The following is a 20,680-nucleotide window of genomic DNA, read 5'->3' as shown; positions in this document are numbered from 1 at the left end:
TCTACCAATAAAGCTTTTCCTTTGAATCTTGGAACCAAACATCTCTCTGATATGTGGCACGTATTTGTTGAATGCGATCTATCACATACTCTCCAACAATCCAATTTTTAGCTGAACTAGTAAATATAGATTGCACAGAAGATCCTATTGAAATAATTTAAGAATCCTATACACTTTTAATATGATCATAAGCATACTAAACATTTCTGAAAGAATCCTACAACTATAATACTCTTATTTTCAATTCCTTGCAACTGTATTTTTAGGTCAGCAACAGTAAAATGTCTTGTTATTTTTAGGCTAAAAATTTGTTTTGAAATAGGTTCAGAAAGCAAACGGTTTTATGAAGAGAGCTTTTCTCTATTATGCTTTTCAGCTGATGTACCTTAGTGAGACATTGCTCAAAACACTTTGTAATCTACTCTTCAAAGCCAACTTTGCATTTTATCAGTTACTTAATTGCTTTTAGTGTTGATAAAGTTTAATCCAGTAATTCCTGGTAGCTTCTTCAGTGTAAAGATTCAGCAACAGTTAGCCTGTAGTCTGACCATCATTCAGGACTCTGAATCAGTATTATGAAGTAAAAGTAATTCCCGTCTGATGAAGTTGCATCAAGCAGCACAGATCTCTCTAGGAAAGCTAACCAGAAGTATTTAAAGGGGTTTAAAACTGAAGAAATTTGAAAGCAACATCAGTTAAGCAATGTAGCTATGGACTCAGCCTAAAAACAGGTAAGGACAATGGCTAGAGTGTTTCTTTGTGCTGTTTTATTCAGGGATTTCTTGCTGATTAGTCCCAGTTTTCCAGCAGACACTGGCTGGCAGTTTGAGCACAAGTTCGAAGAGCATTCGAGTACCATTAGAGATACTCTATTTTGCTACTGCCACCATGGTCCCTGTGATGGGATTGTGCTAGTTGCTGATAGATATGGATAAAAACTGAAAAGAACTTCCAAATATATCAGTATGTAAACTAAGAGAGAAAAATGTTGCAAGGAGACATGCAGTTAGATAGTAGATTACTAGCATGTAATAAACTCTCTTTTAGTATATTTCCTTCTCCAGAGAAACTAGATTAACAGTATTTTTTTCTGTCCTGAATCTTTTAGCTATCCATATGTTAATCGGCTCAATCATATTATCTACAATAGTTCACGCACAGAAAAAAGTAATTAGAAATGGATGCAAATGCAGTATACTATGCCTGTTTGTCAAGAATGATGTTATGGGTATGTTTTCAAAAATGTAGAAGCTTTAGTAATACTATACCTGTGTAGATCTTCTAGACTGTCTTGCTTGCCTGGATCTAGCTTTTCTTTGGGACTCGGACTCTTCATCCCGTACTGGAGTGAGGTATGATCTAAAGAGTTAATTACAAACAAAATTGGCACATGATAATTTTTGCACATATTTATTAAGTGGTCAACACCCCCCCAACATGACAGACTGAAAAGCAAGGCAGTCAAAAGAAAATATTTAACTATATAGGACAGATTAGATGTGATGTAATCTTGATGATCTACATATTCATCAAGACAGCAGCCTTAGAACTCAGTTAAAATACTCAGAGTTTTCCTACTTAATTCAGATTTCTTTTTACCATTTTCTATAAATGTAACTTCAGCTCTTTTGTTATTTCACTGGTCTAGTAACACAGGGATAGAAGACCTCAGAGATTCAGCCAGTTAGACATTTATACATGAATTATGTGCATATTAACTGTTAACATAATTTGTAAGCTTTTAGAAAAAGCCAAATGCACTCTTAATGCAGAAAACCTAATGATATCATCCATTTCACCAGAAATTAAGAATCCCTGAGGAGGTGGTTACCCTATTTTCACACGAATCACCCACACTTTGAGCAATCCAAATCCCTTTGAAAGAAATGAGCTTAAAAATATATCTTCATGAAACCCACAGAAATCCTGCAGAATAAGTAGGATTTCTGTGGGTTTCATGAAGATTTATTTTTGTAATTTTTTTTTCAGTAATTGTAATCAAAGACAAAAGGCTACTAGAGTAGACATACAAGGTCTAGAGTCTTTTTAAGAAATTTTCTAATCCACTTAACAGGTAAAAAAACCAACAGGAGATACATCCATGCAAAAATGCATATATTTGTATGTATGTAAACTCATAATTAAAGAACTTAAAAGTTTTTAATACATTTGTTGATTTTCTATGGCAGAATATTCTGGGAAGCTGCTATAACTTCACAGTTTTTAAATCCTTGGATTAACTAAAAATTAGAAAAAAGTGAAAAAAAAAGATTTTAAAAAAATGATATCAAAGGGTTGCTAAAAGGCTGCTTAAAACCTCTGAGCTTTTTTAGATCAGATTCTACAATATTTTCTGATTGTCTCTTTTTATATATCATTACTTAAGAATAGTTAAGAATCACTGGCTAAGGATTCAATAATTAGTTAGTGATTATGCCATCAGCTATTAAAACATAAATAATCTACATATGGAAAGAGTAGTTTGGTCACCTAATAATATAATTGGTAGCCTTAGCACATGCTAAAAAGAGTTCTGAAACACTCCTAAGAGTTAAAAATTTCATTTACACAGACCTATGCATTACAACCTGAGCTCTACCCCATTAAAATATTTAACAACTAACTGCTATACTTAAAAATGTTGAAACAACTCCCATCTTATGGCACATCTTAGAAAACCCCACACCATGCAAATTTGATTTCCTTATCTGGGTCTCTTGCACACAGCATTTTTGATTGACTTTCCATTTCCCAAAAGCTCTAGGCTGTATCCATAGAAAGAAAAGGGTACCCATTAGGCTGCTTTAGTTCACTTGACCTGAACCACCATCTACCTAGGAGGGCTTGACTGCAGAGCAGGTGTCACCTTTAGGGTTTAAAATTGCTACAAACTGTTTCCCATAACTTGCTTTTTAGTAACTGCTGTACCTATACCCACCTTCCAATAAATCTGAAATGCTTTAAATTGTACTGAGAGAAAATGAAGTCTCAGCTTTTCAGGGGCACTTTGCAGCTGCAGGCAAGAGTAGAAAGTGCTCTTCTCTAACATCCCTTGTATGCATCACACTGCTATGCTGTGTTATTCATGATACAATGACCTAGAGACTCAAGTTTGTAATTTCCTTCCCTGTTTCTCTAAACCAATCCCAAAAATAAAAGATTTAACTTCTTCAGCTACCCCAAATGAATGCACCATTACGTGCTTCATCAATAAAGTACTTTATAGTATCTTTACTTTTCAACTGCCTTTGAAATACTCTTCCAAACATACTTTCTAAATATATCATTTCAGTCTATAAACTATAGACTATCATTTAAGTCTATAAACACAGATTAACCAACTTCATTATTTAAGAAAATATATAGCATACAATATTTCATATACATTTATTTTTTCATGTGCATAGAAACATATGTAGATACACATATATATATCTGTATATATACAGAGAGATATGCTTGTGCTCATATTTAGAGCACTACATTCTCAAATGCATGTAGCAATTATTCAAATTTTGATTTCTAAGATTCATGGATATGCTAACATGCCATCAACAATGCATCTGCAACAGTGTATTACACAATCAGCCCAGTCAGAGAAAACCACAGAATTTCAGGCCAACTGCAGGTATCTAAAACATATGTAGTATATGCACATTAGTATACACACACTAGTGAGAGCAAACAAGACAGCAAAAGCCTAATTCTAATTTTCCTTGCCTTTCTAGCTTATATAAGACTGAAATAGCATTTGAATTTTAGAATTTGAACTACTTTGAATTATTTTCAAGAAAACATGCATTTTGCTGGTTACACTTTTAAGTTGTTGGGTTTGGTTCAAATTTCACTATGGAAAATGCAGGTTCTGACTACAGTAATTATTGAAATGTATTGTTAGCACATGTGGACCCTTCCTGAATCATGGTGGGGAGTAATAAAATCATAATCCACATATCATAGAAGTTTTTTCATCTCATTTTTGGGTAGGAAGGAAGACAGAAAACAGACTAGCCTAACTAGACCTCTATAAGGAATCTTTAAATGCTGCTGCCTCAAGTGAACCAAAAGAATGCAATTTTCTTCTGTAATAAGGAACAGCTTCATTACCTCTGTGAACATACAGAGATACACATAACTGGCACTGATACAGAAAGTACAAATTGAAACTACTACAGGAGCAACATAGAAATCTGAACTTGCATTTCAGCAGGAGGGTTAAAGGATAAACATTTATAAATATCCAGAAAAAGAAGAACAAGAGAAATATAACAGGAATTACCAATCTTTTGAAATCTTATGTTTGCTTCCATAAATAGAAGAAAACAACCTTTTATGGAAACAAATATGCACCAATCTTAACTCATCCTTCACATAACTGTAAACAGAAAAGCACCATATTCTTAAAGTAAGATTTACATCAGCTTCTTACTCATCCTTCATACTGAGTATCTCTTAAAGCATTGCACTTAAAATTGTATGACTATGTTTCAAGTAGAAGAGATCTTAAATCATGCAATGAAATGAACAGAATGTGTTGGGTTCAATACTTTCTTCTCAGTAATGTCAGGCATAGAAAATGATTGAAAAAATGCTATGCTGTGACTTATTAGCATACTGCCAATGGCACACTACCTCAATCAGCAGCAACGTAGTTGTAGTAATTATTTAATTAATTACTCGTTTTATTATTTTTTAATTCAGGTTTTTTTACATAGTTTCATCACTGGTACTTTTAAGAGGTCTCATTTAATCTGTTAAGAGAAATATAAATCTGAAAATATCATATACCATATGAGAACCCAAGGCCAGTCAAAAACATACGATATCAAAGTTTAAATTTCATTAATGGTGTCTACTAGTACTAAGCTCTTAGATAAACTGAGGTACCAGTTGTTTCAATACACAGAAAGAAAACAACACTGCTTTATACACTGCACTGTTTAAATCTGTGGTAACCAACACATTCCTTTAAACAATAAAAAAAAAAGTATAATTTTGTGTAAGAGTAATGTTACTCTTAGGACCTTTACACACCTCCGTCTCTCCCTGACCTCTGATGTTGAGGACACAGTGCCAGAAGTAGCTGTAGTCATGGCTGTGGTAGTGGCTGCAGCATTTACAACAGATGGTGCAACAGGAACGGTCACTGCTGTAGGAACACTGTCCTTTTCTTTCTCAGTACTATCCTCAGCCCACAAACGATTTGAGGTACTACAGCATAACAAGCAGCAACACAAAAAAAGAGAAAAGGAAACAGCTAAACAATGAAAGCACTTTACTAAACAACTAATAACATGTAAATTGAGGGATGGATTTTTTTTAAGAAGCAAACTGAGAAATGTCTCTACTATTAAAGCTCACATTGAGCTATGAAATTGAATAAATTAGGAATTAGCAGTTCGCAATAATTGAACTTTTATTCTTCAGACCCTTCTAGCATTTGATTTATTCTTTTAAATCAACATGGCTTTCATGTTACAGTAGAAAGCCATTCACAATTTTTGAGCCAAATTGTATGAAATCAAAACAAATTTAACAGTAAAGTGAAAAAATCCAGAGCCCCAGGATCTACTAAACAAGAACGCATGCACATACATAAGCACACAATAGACCTGACAAAAAAAAGGGAAGAAAACATCCTGGTGCCATTACCTGCTTTGTACACCTGCTGAAGTAGAACCCGCTGTACTCTTTGCAGTAGTGTTTGTGCTGGCAGGCAGCGTTTTCTGAAGACCAGCAGAAGAGGTAACTGTTGATGCAGTACTTGGAACATTAGAACTTATCAAATCATCTTGTCTTCTACCAAAGGAGCCACTGAAGGAGAGACATGTACAATGGCTGCATTTATTACTTATATTTACTCATTAAAATATCACCAAGCTGTGAATCATCTATTAGATTTCTGCCCATGTATTCTGTGCCTTGGTTGAGTCTTGGAAACTTCTGGTGCAAAAGAAGCATTTTTTGCATTGTTTCCTTGACTAGGACTTTTTATTTATGACTTCGGAGGGCAGCAGAAGTGTCCCCTAGTCCTGACCATTTCTTCACCAAAGAGGATAAAGAATGGAATCTCACTCGTTTATGTAAGAATGTCTTGATCACATCTACTAACGCATTCATATAGGGCCCCCAAAGTCCCATTTTTAAACTGCTGTTTCACCCACACTGAATACCTCAGAAAATGCAGAACCTTACTGCACAGCTTGTCAGGAAAGAAAATGTCATCAATATCACTCCTCTTATAATTTGAAAGCAATTAAATATACTGGTCCATTTTTGAAAAATCTTTAGTCATTCCTAGGAAGAATAACCTCCCACTCAGGTTTTTCCCTTGCTCTTCAAGCTATAAAGCAGACCCAGTGGTTTACAAGAAATAAATATGCATTATGCTGTATGAAGCAACCTGGTTACTGATAATATCAACGTCAAGACTCAAAAAAATGCTAAGTATGTATCATGTACATTAGCAGCACGTACCAATATGCAGCTGAGTTATTTGACTCTTTTCTTTGATCTATTCATTTTAGCTATTTATTGCCCCACTAATTACAATGAAGAATTTGAGTCAAATAGCTACATTGAAACTACACAAAGCAGCAAAGTTAATCATGTATATATGTGCAGCACATGATGCCTCCTGAGAAAATTCTGCAAGTTAGGAAGCAGCACACCTGAGAACTATTCTCATATTTTCATAATTTACTTTGTGTTCAAGAAAATTTTACGTCTTCTATGATGCTGACACTCAATACAGGTAAGGCTATAACTTACAATCAGGGACAACAGTCCAACACCTCCAAAACTGTCAAGTAATAACCAGAATTCAACAGAGACAGTGCTTTCCCCCTTTTCATGTATCAAGCAGAATTATTTCTATTGCAACATTTAAAATAATTATCTTTGACTACTGAACTCATCTGGAAAGAGTCAAATGAACCCCGAACTGGAAAAAGACACCATCTAACTTTAATTACATAGCTTAAAATCAGCAAAACCACTGAATCAGCATACAACCGCACGTTTAAAACCAGCACAACCACTGCATTACTCCACAGGAACATAGCAATATGCCACCACTCCATTTTAAACTGTCCTTACAAAATGATTCCGTACTTGTTAAATTTTAAGGCTAATTTGATTAAAAAAATAAAGAAGAGAAAATTCCACACCTTCTTTGATAACTTGTGTTTAATGATGTAGGACCTTCATTCAAACTGTTTTTCTTGACATCTTCCTCCCATTTTCTCCTGGTGTAGGAACTGCCACCACGTATTGAACTAGCAGATGAATCCCTGTAAAAGAGATTTGAGTTTGGTGAACCCACATTAAAGATGGCTGCTCTTGATGTGAGCTGAACACACAGCTTCAAATTAAAATCCTGGATAACACGCTTAAAATAAACATAGCTGAATAAGGAATAAAATTGCTTCTATGGACAATCATTTTCAAGCCTCTGTGGAAAGATACTACATTCATAATAACACAATTAAAAATATAAGAAGAAAGTAGCCTCAAAAAAAAAACAACAACTGCTAAAGAGGATTTAATCAACATAAAGTCAATTGTTGGTTTTTATCTGTGGTGATTGCTGGCTTTGTTTTTCTCAAAAAAGGAACAAGATGTTTTTCTGTTTGCTCCTGAGATTATCCAATGCAATAAGGGAAATGTACTTGGATTTTTTAATAGCTGATTTGATGGAATTTTTCATTCTTTGATGTAATAAGAAGTTTAAAAGCTGACAAGCCTTTAGAACTCATGACACTGTAAGCTGGTGTAACTAGGCTTGCAGTAGCCATTTCTGAGGGGTCTGACATGTATCACTAGCTGACATGACTTCGGTCATAAGGAATTCCCAGACTGTTGCTGCAGTTTATAGCAGTAAGGAATAATCTTGCAAAAATCTACTTAGAAAAGCTATCCCGAAAACTGACATGCAAAAACTTCAATTTCTAGTAAAATGTCAGCCCAATGTCAGCCCAAGATTTGAAGTTCAGACAGTAGGAAGAATGAAACATGTCTTTCACAATATTATATATCAAGCAACCAGGTGTACAAGGCAAAATAAAGCTAAACTTTGAAAATATGTATTTTAAGTTCAGATACCTTTGGCCATCATAATGTACCTCTTTTTGCATGAAAATGTATGTTAGCATTTCTGCAGCTGGAAATGTCATTAGAAAATTATGAAACAGACCGATGTAGTGTTGTTTTTTACCAGCAAAGAGAAATACAAATTCTGAGATATCATCTATCACAGAAAGGTCCTGCTGCATGACAAATTTATAAATTTTTCATAATTACTCCAGGTTTCACTTTGCCAAGATATTACAGCACTTTTGCCGTAGAACTGGCTAGTCAACTGAGGCTGGGTGTCTGAGATTTGTTAAGCTAAGAGCACAGCTGGGATTCATCTTGAAGTCACTTCCGTCACTCACACAGGATGTTAGCTAGGATTATGCTACATCACCGATTCCCAAGGCAAGCAGGTGTTTATGTAGAACAAGAACAGGGTATTAAGCTAAGCAACAAGGACAAAGATCTTTGACAAAGGCAGAGACCCTCATAAATTTATTAAGGTACCTGTGAGGCGGATGGTTAAATTCTTCATGTAAACAAGGCCAGAATAAATGTCAAAAACCTCTTATGACTTTAGTTAGGTAGGCTGGGTTTTCTGCCACGTCATACAGCAGGCAAAGCATTGATGTCTAAAAGCAGGCTTCATCTCTGGTACACCAAGGTGTACAGAAAGCTCTCAGAAGAGCAGTTGTACTGATGAGCACTAGGACTAACAGGACTGGTGACTGCAGATAACCCAATGCATATGAGAAAAACTATACTATTGCTGATAACCACTTTTGGAGCTGTGTCTGAATAAGTCAAGACTGGCACATCAAGGACACAAACAGACTTCAACACTGAAGAAAAACTTAATCCATTTGTTACAAGCAATAACAGCTTCTAAGGAATAAAACGGAATGAAATATTTATTCCAATCTTAAGGTATTGTCCCGCAAAGATACATTTGGAGAACAAGAGGTTTTTAGAAGAAGAATAAAATAAATAAAAAAACAAACTGAACCAATAATAATCTCTCTATAAACAAACCAAAAAGGACAAATTCAGCCTCTAAGAATATAGGAGTTGAGAGAATGATAGCACAAACAGAAACTCCGAATTTCCCCCTTATAAAAATACAGATTAAAAACATCTGGCCAAGTAAAATGAGAAATCTTAACAAATTACACAGCTTTAGGGGAGTGTGAGATTTGAAATATCCCTGAAATAGCTGAAATTCTGTTTTGAAATGGGATTTGTCACCCAGAGACTAAAGTTAAGCAACTTCCTGCAAGCATAAGAAAAGACAGTATTTATTTTCTGTTTGCATTGAAGCAAATGGTTCTCAAGAAGAGCAACAAAGACATTCCTCTTCAGGTATAAAGAGATCATGAATATTACAGACAAGGATTACAACAGGACATTTTGAGCAATCAAAGGATTTTCGGTTCAGGTCATCCAGCATTCATCTATCTAGACATAATCCAACCAAAACCAAGGCATTATGGAGACCTCTAAGCTTTACACTATACACTATACATTAGCTGCAGAAAATATCCCTGTAGAACCTCAATAAAGGAGAAGTGAAAACCAGGAAGGTTCTGACTGTAAATATGCCATGAAAGTACCCCAAATCCTAACAGGAAGCAAGCCTATTCACCTAACTATTTGTTTCTTTTATTCTGAAAGCTACAGAAACAACAGCAGCAAAGAAAGTAAATATCTCCAGAAAATAATGAAAGATCAACATGTAAACAAGAGAAGTAGAAGAATTGCTTATCTAACTTATGATTTCTGTATTGCTTTTAAGTGAAGTCCATAAGAAACACTTTATCATAATCAAAAGTAATAATGTACCCCAGTAGCAGCGTTTTGTGGCTCAAGACAAAGCAGTAAAATACTTTCAGCACCCTTCAATAGTTTAAAAGTTTAGAACTTTGGATTTATTTTCTTTCCCAAGAAGACAACACTCTTCACTGAGTTCCGCTTTTGTCATAGAATAATTTGGACTCTAAAAAAGGTTATTATAATTGACAAGATCAAAACCCTTCAGGGACTGGACTGCCATATGAATTAGCATAATTTAATCAGCCAGATAATACTATAAATTAGCACTGTTTTAAAACATGTAAGTTTTCAGTCACTCTAAAATGTTATTTAAATTTTATATTATAAAAAACCCAAAAACTTCAGAGTCACCTGTTTTCTTTTTCATCAATGTCAGAGGTACTGGCCAGCCGTCTTGGTATTGTAGGTGCAACATATGCAAGTCGAGTTCCTTTTCCATCTTTCTCCTGAAAGACATTAGTTTTTTATTAATTGTTACTGCTATTGATTATTTTGTCTGGAAAATTATCATTATGCCAACTCCAGCTGTATTTATTGTGACAAATGAGTTTTAAGCTTTAGTTAAATATCATAAAAGACTACAAGAGGAAAAGGAAACCACTAATGTTTCTATTTTAGTGATGCTAATAACCTTTTTCTCTTTTTTCTGCCTTGCTGCAGTACAAGCCCAACAGTGATTCCTGAAAGCAACTTGTTCATCACTTTTATATAGTACAGTACATTATTAGTCTTAATCTTTAAATCATATAAACATTTGTACTTGAAATAGAACCTCAAGTTCTATTCAGCTACCTGAACAACACTTGGTTTAGTGTATCCATGTTTGGTTACAGAACCAACTTTAGAAAATAAAAAATCACTACAAAACAAAAATCAATACAAAACAGACTTCTTTCATTTATAAGATTCTCTTAGCATCATTCTCCAAGTGATGTAAAAGCTATCAAATATCTGATGTTCTCCAATTGTAAAAATGACTACTAGCTTTGCAAGTCCTAAAATGGGATTAAATGCCAGACCTATGTACCAGGTCACCAGACACTGAGGTATACTGCACTTTAAGAGATACTGTGAAGAAGCTCTGTAATTTAACTTTTTTGTATTTTAGTAAAGAACAGATGTGTGCTATGATCTTACTTCTATAATATGTCGTGAACATCTATACTAAGAAACATGTATGAATTCCTCAAAATGTTTGTTTTCTCCTGAAAATGATTACCTTTTCTTTGTTGTCCAGTGAAGAGGAAAGTCTAGGACTTGATGCTGAACGCATAACACCTGCAGAGTCCTTTTCTTTCTGAGCTTCTTTGGAAGCAGTAATCTCTGCTAGTGCACCGTAACTACCGGTTTTTCTAAGACCCAATCTCCATGAAGCAGGAGATTCATCTTTTCTCTCTTCATCTTTGGGAGAAACCTTGGTTGTAGATGTTGGAAACTATAAAAAACATGAAAATGAATTTCTGTTATTAATTTATGTCATCTGTGGTAATTAATGCTCCTTGCAAAGATTTGAGAACACAACTGTTTTTAATAATCTTAAGTGCTGAATTCGTAGGGAAGTTGTGGTGAGAGGCAACCTGTACACTTTTCTCTTGAATTAGTCAATGAGATCAGAAACTTAAGACCGGTCAAGGAATACCACTCCTATAAAAGTTAGCTTACAAAAACTCACACTTTGTAATACACACTTGAGATAAAAAACTTAAAAACATGCAAATCTGGTATTAACATTTTGATTAAATATGTTATTTTGCAACCTGTACATAAACCTGTGCACACAAGAACCTCACCATAGATTTTTCACCCTTACTGGGCACAAGAACAATGCCAGTTTTGCGCAAGCCCTGCCTCCATGATGCAGGATCTACTGACTCCACGACAGGCATGATAGGAGGAATGAAATCATACTGAAGCCAATTTAAGACAACACAAAGATGAAGATTGAAAGGAAGGAAAATAGAAACAAAAGGTTGTTTTAACACCATATAGTTTGTTCCCAGGTTTATATTAAGTGACTCTTCATTACAATATAAAATACCAAAAAGCAGTAAGACACTTAAAACCTTCGTAATAGATTACAAGTAAATGTAACACAGCACATTTAGCTCATTCAGAGACAGCTTGCATAGAAAAGAAGAACAAAGCCTGTAACCTTACAAGGTCCTTGGCCTAAATCCTCACACTGTTGAGAATACTGGAAGATTCACACTACATGCCCCTTATCTTCTTAGCATGTATCATTCATATCCCTGAATCATATCCCATGCTAGTGTAGCTATCCTCACAAACTTGCCTTACCTTCAGCAGCATTACCGAAAGCAATGCAGACTGAAGGAAACCTGACTTCTAGCTGAGTATACTGCATCTGCACTCCTTGATTTGGCCATCTATGATGTAAAAGCAGAAGTGCAGCTACAGCAGATCAGATGGTGCAGACCCAAAAAGGCAGGTGCAAGTGTAGGTGCAAGATCACACACAGAGTGCTGCTTTGCCTTCATTGGTAAAAACAGTTTAAAGTGTTTTTGTTTACTAATAGGAGCAGTTCAGATCACATATACCTGCTATGTTATAATATTTTTGATATAATGTGCATTTATTTTGTAGCTACAGAAGGCCCTGAGCTTTTCACATAGTAATAGGAAGATAACTACAGTTTACTTTCAGCCTGCACCTTTTACTTAGGCTAAAATATAAACCATTAATTTCTGCATAACAAAATTAGAAGGATATTGATGATTTGTAGGAAGTTATAATTTAGCTTAAAATCAAACTTATTTCCTCTCTTATGAAAATATTCCCTCATATCATTAAATCACACACCTGCACCTGTTACATTAAAGTATACTTTGTAAGATGAATCACTAGTAGACTCTACTGTGAACATGGAAGGATAACCCCAGTAAGCTCCCAGGAGCAAAATACAGTTTATACTATTCTCCTGGTAGTATGTCTTTTCTCTTTACATGATATACTGCAGTACATCATGGTTAACCTTTTCCTGAACATGCTTTTCAGATGCATCAGTAGAGGGTTACATTTTGATGATGATGTGTATAGAAAAATTGTAATGAATGACAAATGAAGATTTAGTGGCTTACTATCCTGTTTGCTCTGATTTTCTAGAAGGTTGAGCTATATGTTGCCTTCTGATTATGCATTACTATCTATTGTAATTTTTTTTCCCCAGGCATACCTATTTTCCCCTTGCCAAGTAAAACTCAAGTTAATCCAAATTAACTCTTCCTGTTAATTTGGTAAAATTAACAGGATTTAACTGTAAAAGTTTCCAGCATGCAATATGGCTTTGCTAGTGTGGCTTTGAGCTGTGCATTGAATAAATCATGTGTCCCTATTATCTAGCTCTTCCATGAGGTCCTAACCATATTAACCACTTTCTACTTCTTATTTCAGGTATAATTTTCAACTTCCGTGCCAAAGCACTAGCTGAATACTTCAAGGGACTCCTAGAAGTCACACAGTCATGCCTGTCTCCCATGAATAAAGTGCATCAGAAACACAGGCACAGAGAAACACTGGAACTGTAGCTTCTAGAAATTCTGGAGGAGTCTGACATAGGAGAGACTTTCAAAAGATGAAGTTTAGCTTTAGAAAAAACAAGAACTCCACTCAATGTGCAACAGAATTTTTCTTTTTTAGAAGGATTTTACATTCAGCTATTTCACAGTTCGGTATTTTAGGTCCCTATTCAGAATAAAAGCCATTCAAAAATTTTTAAAAATAAAAGTTTCTGAGGAAGAACAGAAAGTATTTTAAGAATCAGTGCATATTTTTATCAATTCACCGGTTAACCAAATCTAGGACTTACACTAGAATCAAAAAATATATACTTATACAGAAAAAAGGAATAGAAAATCATAAGACTGCGATATAATAGAAAATAAAAAGGTATTTTCTTTTACCTTCTTAACAGGTGATGTAGGTGCCCCTTGGCCACCAGCTACTGAAGGCGCTGTCACAGCTACTGATGCTGATTGTGCACTTGTTGTATTTGCATTATTAGCTGCCAAGGTTTTGGTTTTATCTGCAAAGTATTTTAAAATACAAGATTTTAATCTTCATTTTTCATTCACAATTTCATCACCCTTACAACACCAAGCTGAATTTCTATCCAACAAATTTTACAGTTAATTTTACGACCAGTATTTTATCGTTTACTCCTCAGTGTTTCTTCCCTCACTCCCAATTTTTATCTTAGCTAGGTCCACCTTTTTTTCCTAAAAGGTTGTGCATGTAACAATTTTTTTGTGTTCATCAAGTGTTACCATCAAGAGATGCTGAGACAGAAATACAGAATCATTCAGGTTCAAAGTGACTCAGGAGATCACCTAATTCGACCTTCTGCTCAAAGGAGGGTCAATACTGCCTATGAATCAAGTTGCTCAAGGTTTTGATGAGTCACATCTTGGAAACCTCTGGAGACAGAGATTTCAGTCTCCCCACACAGCCTGTATTTTAGTAGCTGGCTAATGACCATAAAACCTGTAACAGTAGGAGATATGTTAGCATCTCATCTGATCTCATTAATGCGTATAAATATCTCAAAAGCAGGTGCTGAAGATGGTGCCAGACTCTTTTTGGTGGTGCCAACAACAGGACAAGGAGCAATAGCCATGAGAACTTCCACCTCAGCATGAGGAAGAACATTGAGGGTGGCAGAACACTGGAAGAGGCTGCTCAGGGAGGTTGTGGCATCTCCCTCCGTGGAGACATTCAAAACCCACCTGGACACTTCTGCATGTGACCCACTCTAGGTCTCCCTGTCTTGGCAGGGGAAGTTGGACTTGATGATTTCCAGAGCTCCCTTCCTACCCTGACTATCCTTTGATTCTGTGGTTCTGTAATAGTTAATTCAAACTACAGATGGCAGGTGCCAATTCAAAGTGAAACATTTATTCTCTGATAACTCTGCTTGTTTGAGTTCAAAGAAATAATTAACTGCACAGAGAACCCCACCAGGGATTCTGGTCACCAGAATGAGGTGAAGCAGGGACTTGCCTCCCAGAACACCAATATTCCATTTGCTTCATTCCTTCTTTGTCCCTTGTTTTTCTTACCTACATTACATTGTCTACCTACCTACTCTCTTCTGCTTTGTCCAAATTCCTTCCTCTGTCTATGGTTTTTAAACCTTAACCCTTCTCACATAAACACACAGAAAATGTCATGATTGAGAAACAACGACTGCTGTCACTGCTTTTGCTTGAGCTTCATAATGTTACACTTGGTTTCTGTTTCATGTATTCAAACTGCACATTCTCTGGGCTCAGATGTTAATTCATATTTATTAGAGCAGTATGAAGCAACATGGGGTTCAAGATCCAAAACATGGTTTTTGTTTTATATAAACACATTTTTCCATCTATGTGACCCATACAGCCTAGGAACAATTAATTTAGAAAGTAAGCATGGTTTTCATGCAGTGTTCTCACAACTAACATTTAGATTAAATAAAGTACTAATCTACAATTAGAAGTTGTGTAATCCATGGTATTGCTGTTACACACTTGTTTGAGTTATGGACATAGCTGAATAGAAGTTTCCAATGTTAGTTATTCAGTAAACAAATATAAACAGCTTACATGACCACCAGCACTTAATGAAAAGTTCTTTTTAAACAAAAAAATGGCAGTAAAATTCTAGGTGACAAAAACTGAACAAGGTAAATGTGGACTGATAGTATAATTTGAAATGATGCTCAGGCAGATCTGATAGAAATTTGTAAGTAATACATCTTTAAAATATACAGAAAAAGTTTTCAGGAAGAAGAAAAATGGATTTTTCACAACTGTACTCTGAAATTGTTTCTAGAACAGCAAGAACATAGTTGTATGCATGACTGAGCTGAGATGGACTAATTTGAAAAAAAAAAGTTAAAGTATGTCAAAAAAAGTAGGTTACAAAAACTGAACTGAGGAAAAATTTATTTTTTTATCTTGTTTTTCTGTCCCTTGCAATAAGCTACTTTCATACTAATACTTCCCTTCTTGGTCTTACAGACAGAAGTGTATTTATTTTTAAATTATATCCTCATGTAAACAATGAAGCAAAAATATAGGAAAATATTTTAATTATCCAAAAAAATTAGAAATCACCATTTCCACTACTTTAGAATACTGAACACTGTTAAAGTATTTCACCAGAATGCTCCTTATAATAAAAACGGAAAGTAAAATCTTGGAACTTAAGAGATGTAACTCTACAGGGAAAAGCTTAAAGTGTATCTTGCCAAATAAAGTATGATAAAGCCTTGTTGATACTAAACCCCCCTAAGTTTACATAAATTAATTCTTGTGTCACAGTCAAATTTTCCTGGCACAAACTACTAGCAGTGAAGAGAACACAGTTACCAGAGTCATAAAGTTCAGCAGACATTATAGTCAGCTCAGTGACAGAGAAATTACTACAGGTTATATATTATAAGTAGTTTGAGTTTAGCAAAGCTCAGTAAATAACAGATGCAAGTTCACTAAAGTAAAACACTAATTACAAAGCTTGCCAGACACTTTTTTTCAGCTTCATACTGAAATACTGGATTATTTCAAACTACTAACAAAAACCCCCAAAAATACAAAAACAAAAAACCCAAACAAACAAACAAAAAACCCACCAAAACCCCCAAAAACCAAACCAAACCAACAAAAAACCCCAACAAAAACCAAAACGACAAAAACAAACATAGAAAAAAGGCACAACCACCACCACCACAACAAAAAAACAAAAGAAACAAAGAAAAAGGAAACAAAAAAAACCCCCACCCACGAAAAAAACCCCACAGTAGAAAGTTTGGTTTTGCAAGTTATTTTTACTTCTACCTGCATTAAATGCTTGTGATAGATTGACTAGCTCTAAAATATCTTTTTATTCTTATCTTTTCAGGTGAAGAAATTAGAATATATTAAAAATGAAAACTGACAGCTCCCAAAAAGGATTGCTTATTTTCAAAAGTTTAAGTATAAAATATTAACAAGCTATTTCTAATGAGATCCATATCTATGTATTGTACTGCTGCATTGCCATTCTAATATTCTTCATTGGGACTGAACATACATCTTTAAACACTTATTGCCAGACACTTGTTTTCTGGTTTGAAAGGAAAAGATACTATCCCTGCTCTTGTATCAGTACTTGCTACTCTGATAGTTCAAGATAAAACCAACCCACTAACTCCATTTCTCAACGAGAAATAGAGAGTAACGTGCATACAATGCAAAACTTTTCAAAGAGCACTCCTCTTGAACTGAAGTTATGTATGAAGTAACAGCTAACATTAAAATAACACCTTTAAAAGTTTATCTCAGTACACACTGAAAATATATGCACTACTACTTTATGAATACCTGAGCCAGATTAATTGGTAATTACTTCAAGATGATAAGGACAAATGAGAATGCTTGCACTTCTGCTGATCCAATCTCTATACCAGTTCCACAAGCAAATACTGCTAAGAAGTCTTACTCTCTAATTTGATCTTCTAAATTTTTCAATGTTTCTGACATGCTACTTCAGGCCTTATATTAGTCTATCTATCTAATAAAAAGCACCAATTTAAGCAGTCAATCAAGTAAGCTGGTTAATAGCTTTAAAATAAGTAGCTACCAGTAAAGACTGGTATCCATTTGATACATCTGTTATGACTTTAGCCATATATAAATTTACTTAAAAATAACTGGAAACTTAGTGAAATTCGGAAGAATAAGTGAAATGTGACATACTTAACTCTGTATCAGGTGATATTAAATAAGTAAATTTATAGAGTAAATACTTAATGAAAGCTAATGCTCCAAATAACACACCTGTCTCTGCCTCAGATTCTGAGTCATCATCCTCTTCCTCTTCACTAGAACAACTGGATTCATCCTTCTTTCCTTCTTCTTCTTCATCTGCTTTCTCTTGCTCCAGGGACTCTATACTAGACGCATTCTTTTCTTGCTCCATAATCAGCGTCTCCTTACTGAGTATGAAAAGAGAAGTATTTATTAAGTACTGAAAAATTTACTTAAGTAGGACTTTGTGGCAGCTTGCAAAGTCATCTTTTTAAGGACTTCATAATTTTTCCTATTTTTACTTACTTTTTAAATGTTTTCTGTGTCTGATTATTATCCAGGTTGGCTGTGGATTCAATTAGGGGAGATTTCTTTTCACGTTTTTCACTATGAAGCTTCAAAACACAGAATGATGCAGTTTAATTGTTAGAATGGCATCAGTGTGACAAAATTACAAATGGAGGGGAATCTCTAAATACTACAAACATGAGACAGGTGTATAAACTTTCAAGGTATGAATGTTCAAAGCTCTAAAAATCTTAGAAACTGTTATTCCAAGTAAGATGATCATTGTTGATACTTCAGATCATAAAATGCCCACTGAACAAGGCAAGTTGTAGATTGCCTTTTTTCTTTCAAGGCTTTTTTGGTCACCATAGGTGACCAAGTAAGGGCAGCTTTTGAGATGACTGTGACATCACCTTAACTGAAGCCCTGAATTGAAAACTTTGGTTTTAATAGATATGCTGCCCTGAGTCGGATACCATAATCATATGTAGAATAAAATAGAACATACATATATATATGTATACGTGCATATGCACAAGGCCTACCAGATTCTGCTTCTTTTGTAACTCTTCTAAATATCCTAGAATATCTTCATCTGCCACATCAAACGCTGTCTGACCCTGGAGAAGGGGAAGAAGTAAAACACCATAATTGTGCAACAGAATTTAAATGTATTGTACTACGATGTCTTCTCATCACATGATGATGCAGGTTAAGGAGAACATTTAGAGAGAGAAATTTGAAAATATGAATCAAGCTCTACTGCAAACTGTTAGTCTGTCAGTACTTGAAAACAATTTTGCAATATTCCTGTTTTTGAGGGGGAGGGAGGGGACTTCAAACAAAAACATTTATACCTGATGAGTAAACACATTTTAAAGTGATAAAGACATGACAATAAAATTTTATTGTCATTTAAAGGAAAAACAGAACACTATGAATGAAAAGTAGATTGATTGATCTCACAGTATTAGTGCCAAACAGCTGTTCACAATGGCAGTTGAATGGATGGATCCTGAGCAGTTCAGTATCCTGCCCATCTTAGACTATCCTATATAGCTTGATCTTTAAAGTTCTAATGAATTAAGAGAGTTAAACTAAATTTAAGCAGTCATGCTTAAATTCAAGCACCTTTTAGAGCAAAACTGTATTTTACAATCTACATTCTACTTTGTAAAAGATGTGCTACAACCACTTGTTTTTTCTTCTTAGTGTATGATTTCCATGGGACATATACTTGAAGGCTGGAATCTAGGCAAAGTCCTATATTCACTGACATAAATGCAGCTGCATCAACATCCTGGGTGGACTTACTGAGATGTTGGGGGGGACCATGACAAGATCAAACTAGGAAGTACTTCTGTACAATAACCAGTAATAAAAACAGAGCTGTCATTTAAAAGTGGACACAGAAGCTTATAAAAATAATGAAAGGTGTTCTTGTTTGTTTATTACAGTTTCTCAAAATATTAACTAAAGGCAAATTTATCCCTAATTACACTGTGAAAACTCTTAACTGGTCAGAAAGGATGAACCTTTAAACCACTAAATCTGATCATACAGCAGAAGCATGTGCACCTTTTAACAAGCATTAGCCAGAACAGCTCGAGGTCTTTTGCCATGTGAACTATTATCACAAGTTTATATTTGCATTATAACTACAGTTTTTCATGTGGCCTTCTATTTTTAGGTACTATTACTTGGTTGTTAGACCAACTATGACCACAAAAAATCACTTTGCAGAAAACTGCTGCAGTTGGAAGGTTACATCTTAAACCCAAATCTGCAAGGGTTGATACCTGAAGTCAGGTGCCTAAAACAGTAATTGCTGAGTTCTCTAAGATGCTAAGCACATACAACTGAAAGCAAATCCAGCGTTTTCAATACTCCTATCTCCAAAAGCAAAAATGCTTACTAGCTTACTTAAAAACAGGTGAAACTTTCCTAGCTTGCAGAGATAAGTCCATACACACAAAAAAACCCCAGCTGACATCTCTCTATGCCTCCTTTTTTCTTACTCTTGTAGTGGATTCCAACGTATTTTTATAGTGTACAACATCCACATTGTCGCAACCCCAGCAAATAATCTAACACATAAATTGGAAGCAGAACAGAATCTATCTGTAAAACACACTACGAGGAGAAGAATGAGAGCTCAGCACTTACATGGCTGAATGAAAAGGTCTGGATCCTTTTGATGATTATGTGAACTGATGAACATATTTGTATCTACTGGGAGCAAGATCAGCAAGCTACACAGGCCGTTGCATAAAAGTCAATGAAATAGAGCTTAGGAAGCATTCAGGTTATGTCCAGGGGGTCCAGAGTTGCCCAGGAGTTTCTTCCACCACACCCAAATCAGCATAATATAGTAACAACTCTTTAATATACCAACACAAGCTGATTTTAGGAGTTAAAACACTACCCAAAGGCATTGTCACCATCTTCAGAGATCAAATGAAAGCCTGAATGCAATCCATCAAGTCACCAATTTTGTACCTCTGAAATCTCAACAAACTTTTTCAATCGTGATCAATGTCAAAGATTGAATGGATTATTTAATACAGAACTAAGTATAAAGTTGGCCTAGAAATTAATTTAGACAATCAGAGAATTTAGTTCTGAACACAACCATGCTGTTTTCACAACACATGCATTATATAAAGCTCCACGTACATTAAACAGCAGTTTATCATCACTTTTCT

General features: G+C 35.0%; 1 protein-coding gene across 3 annotated transcripts in view; it reads right to left on the bottom strand.

Annotated features, from left to right (window-relative positions):
• PPP1R12A (protein phosphatase 1 regulatory subunit 12A) overlaps nt 1–20,680 on the bottom strand; it is a gene marked incomplete at its 3' end in the record, with an annotated part of 115,181 nt that overhangs the window by 23,718 nt on the left and 70,783 nt on the right. For 2 of the 3 annotated variants that reach the window (XM_083860246.1, XM_083860247.1), the window contains exons 6-15: nt 18,521–18,595; nt 17,994–18,082; nt 17,718–17,875; nt 13,824–13,945; nt 11,123–11,338; nt 10,255–10,349; nt 7,170–7,292; nt 5,653–5,814; nt 5,035–5,211; nt 1,269–1,359 (exon numbers count right to left, since the gene is read on the bottom strand). In XM_083860246.1, coding sequence (XP_083716372.1) covers nt 1,269–1,359; nt 5,035–5,211; nt 5,653–5,814; nt 7,170–7,292; nt 10,255–10,349; nt 11,123–11,338; nt 13,824–13,945; nt 17,718–17,875; nt 17,994–18,082; nt 18,521–18,595 — 1,308 coding nt within the window. The remainder of the gene's footprint in view (nt 1–1,268; nt 1,360–5,034; nt 5,212–5,652; nt 5,815–7,169; nt 7,293–10,254; nt 10,350–11,122; nt 11,339–13,823; nt 13,946–17,717; nt 17,876–17,993; nt 18,083–18,520; nt 18,596–20,680) is intronic. The other variant, XM_083860245.1, reaches the window with a different exon arrangement.

This window comes from Zosterops lateralis, assembly GCF_965231275.1.
Source record: "Zosterops lateralis genome assembly, chromosome: 4".
Lineage (NCBI taxonomy): Eukaryota > Metazoa > Chordata > Aves > Passeriformes > Zosteropidae > Zosterops > Zosterops lateralis.
The sequence above is the reverse complement of the archived record's forward strand: the minus strand, read 5'-3'. Positions and strand labels throughout refer to the sequence as shown.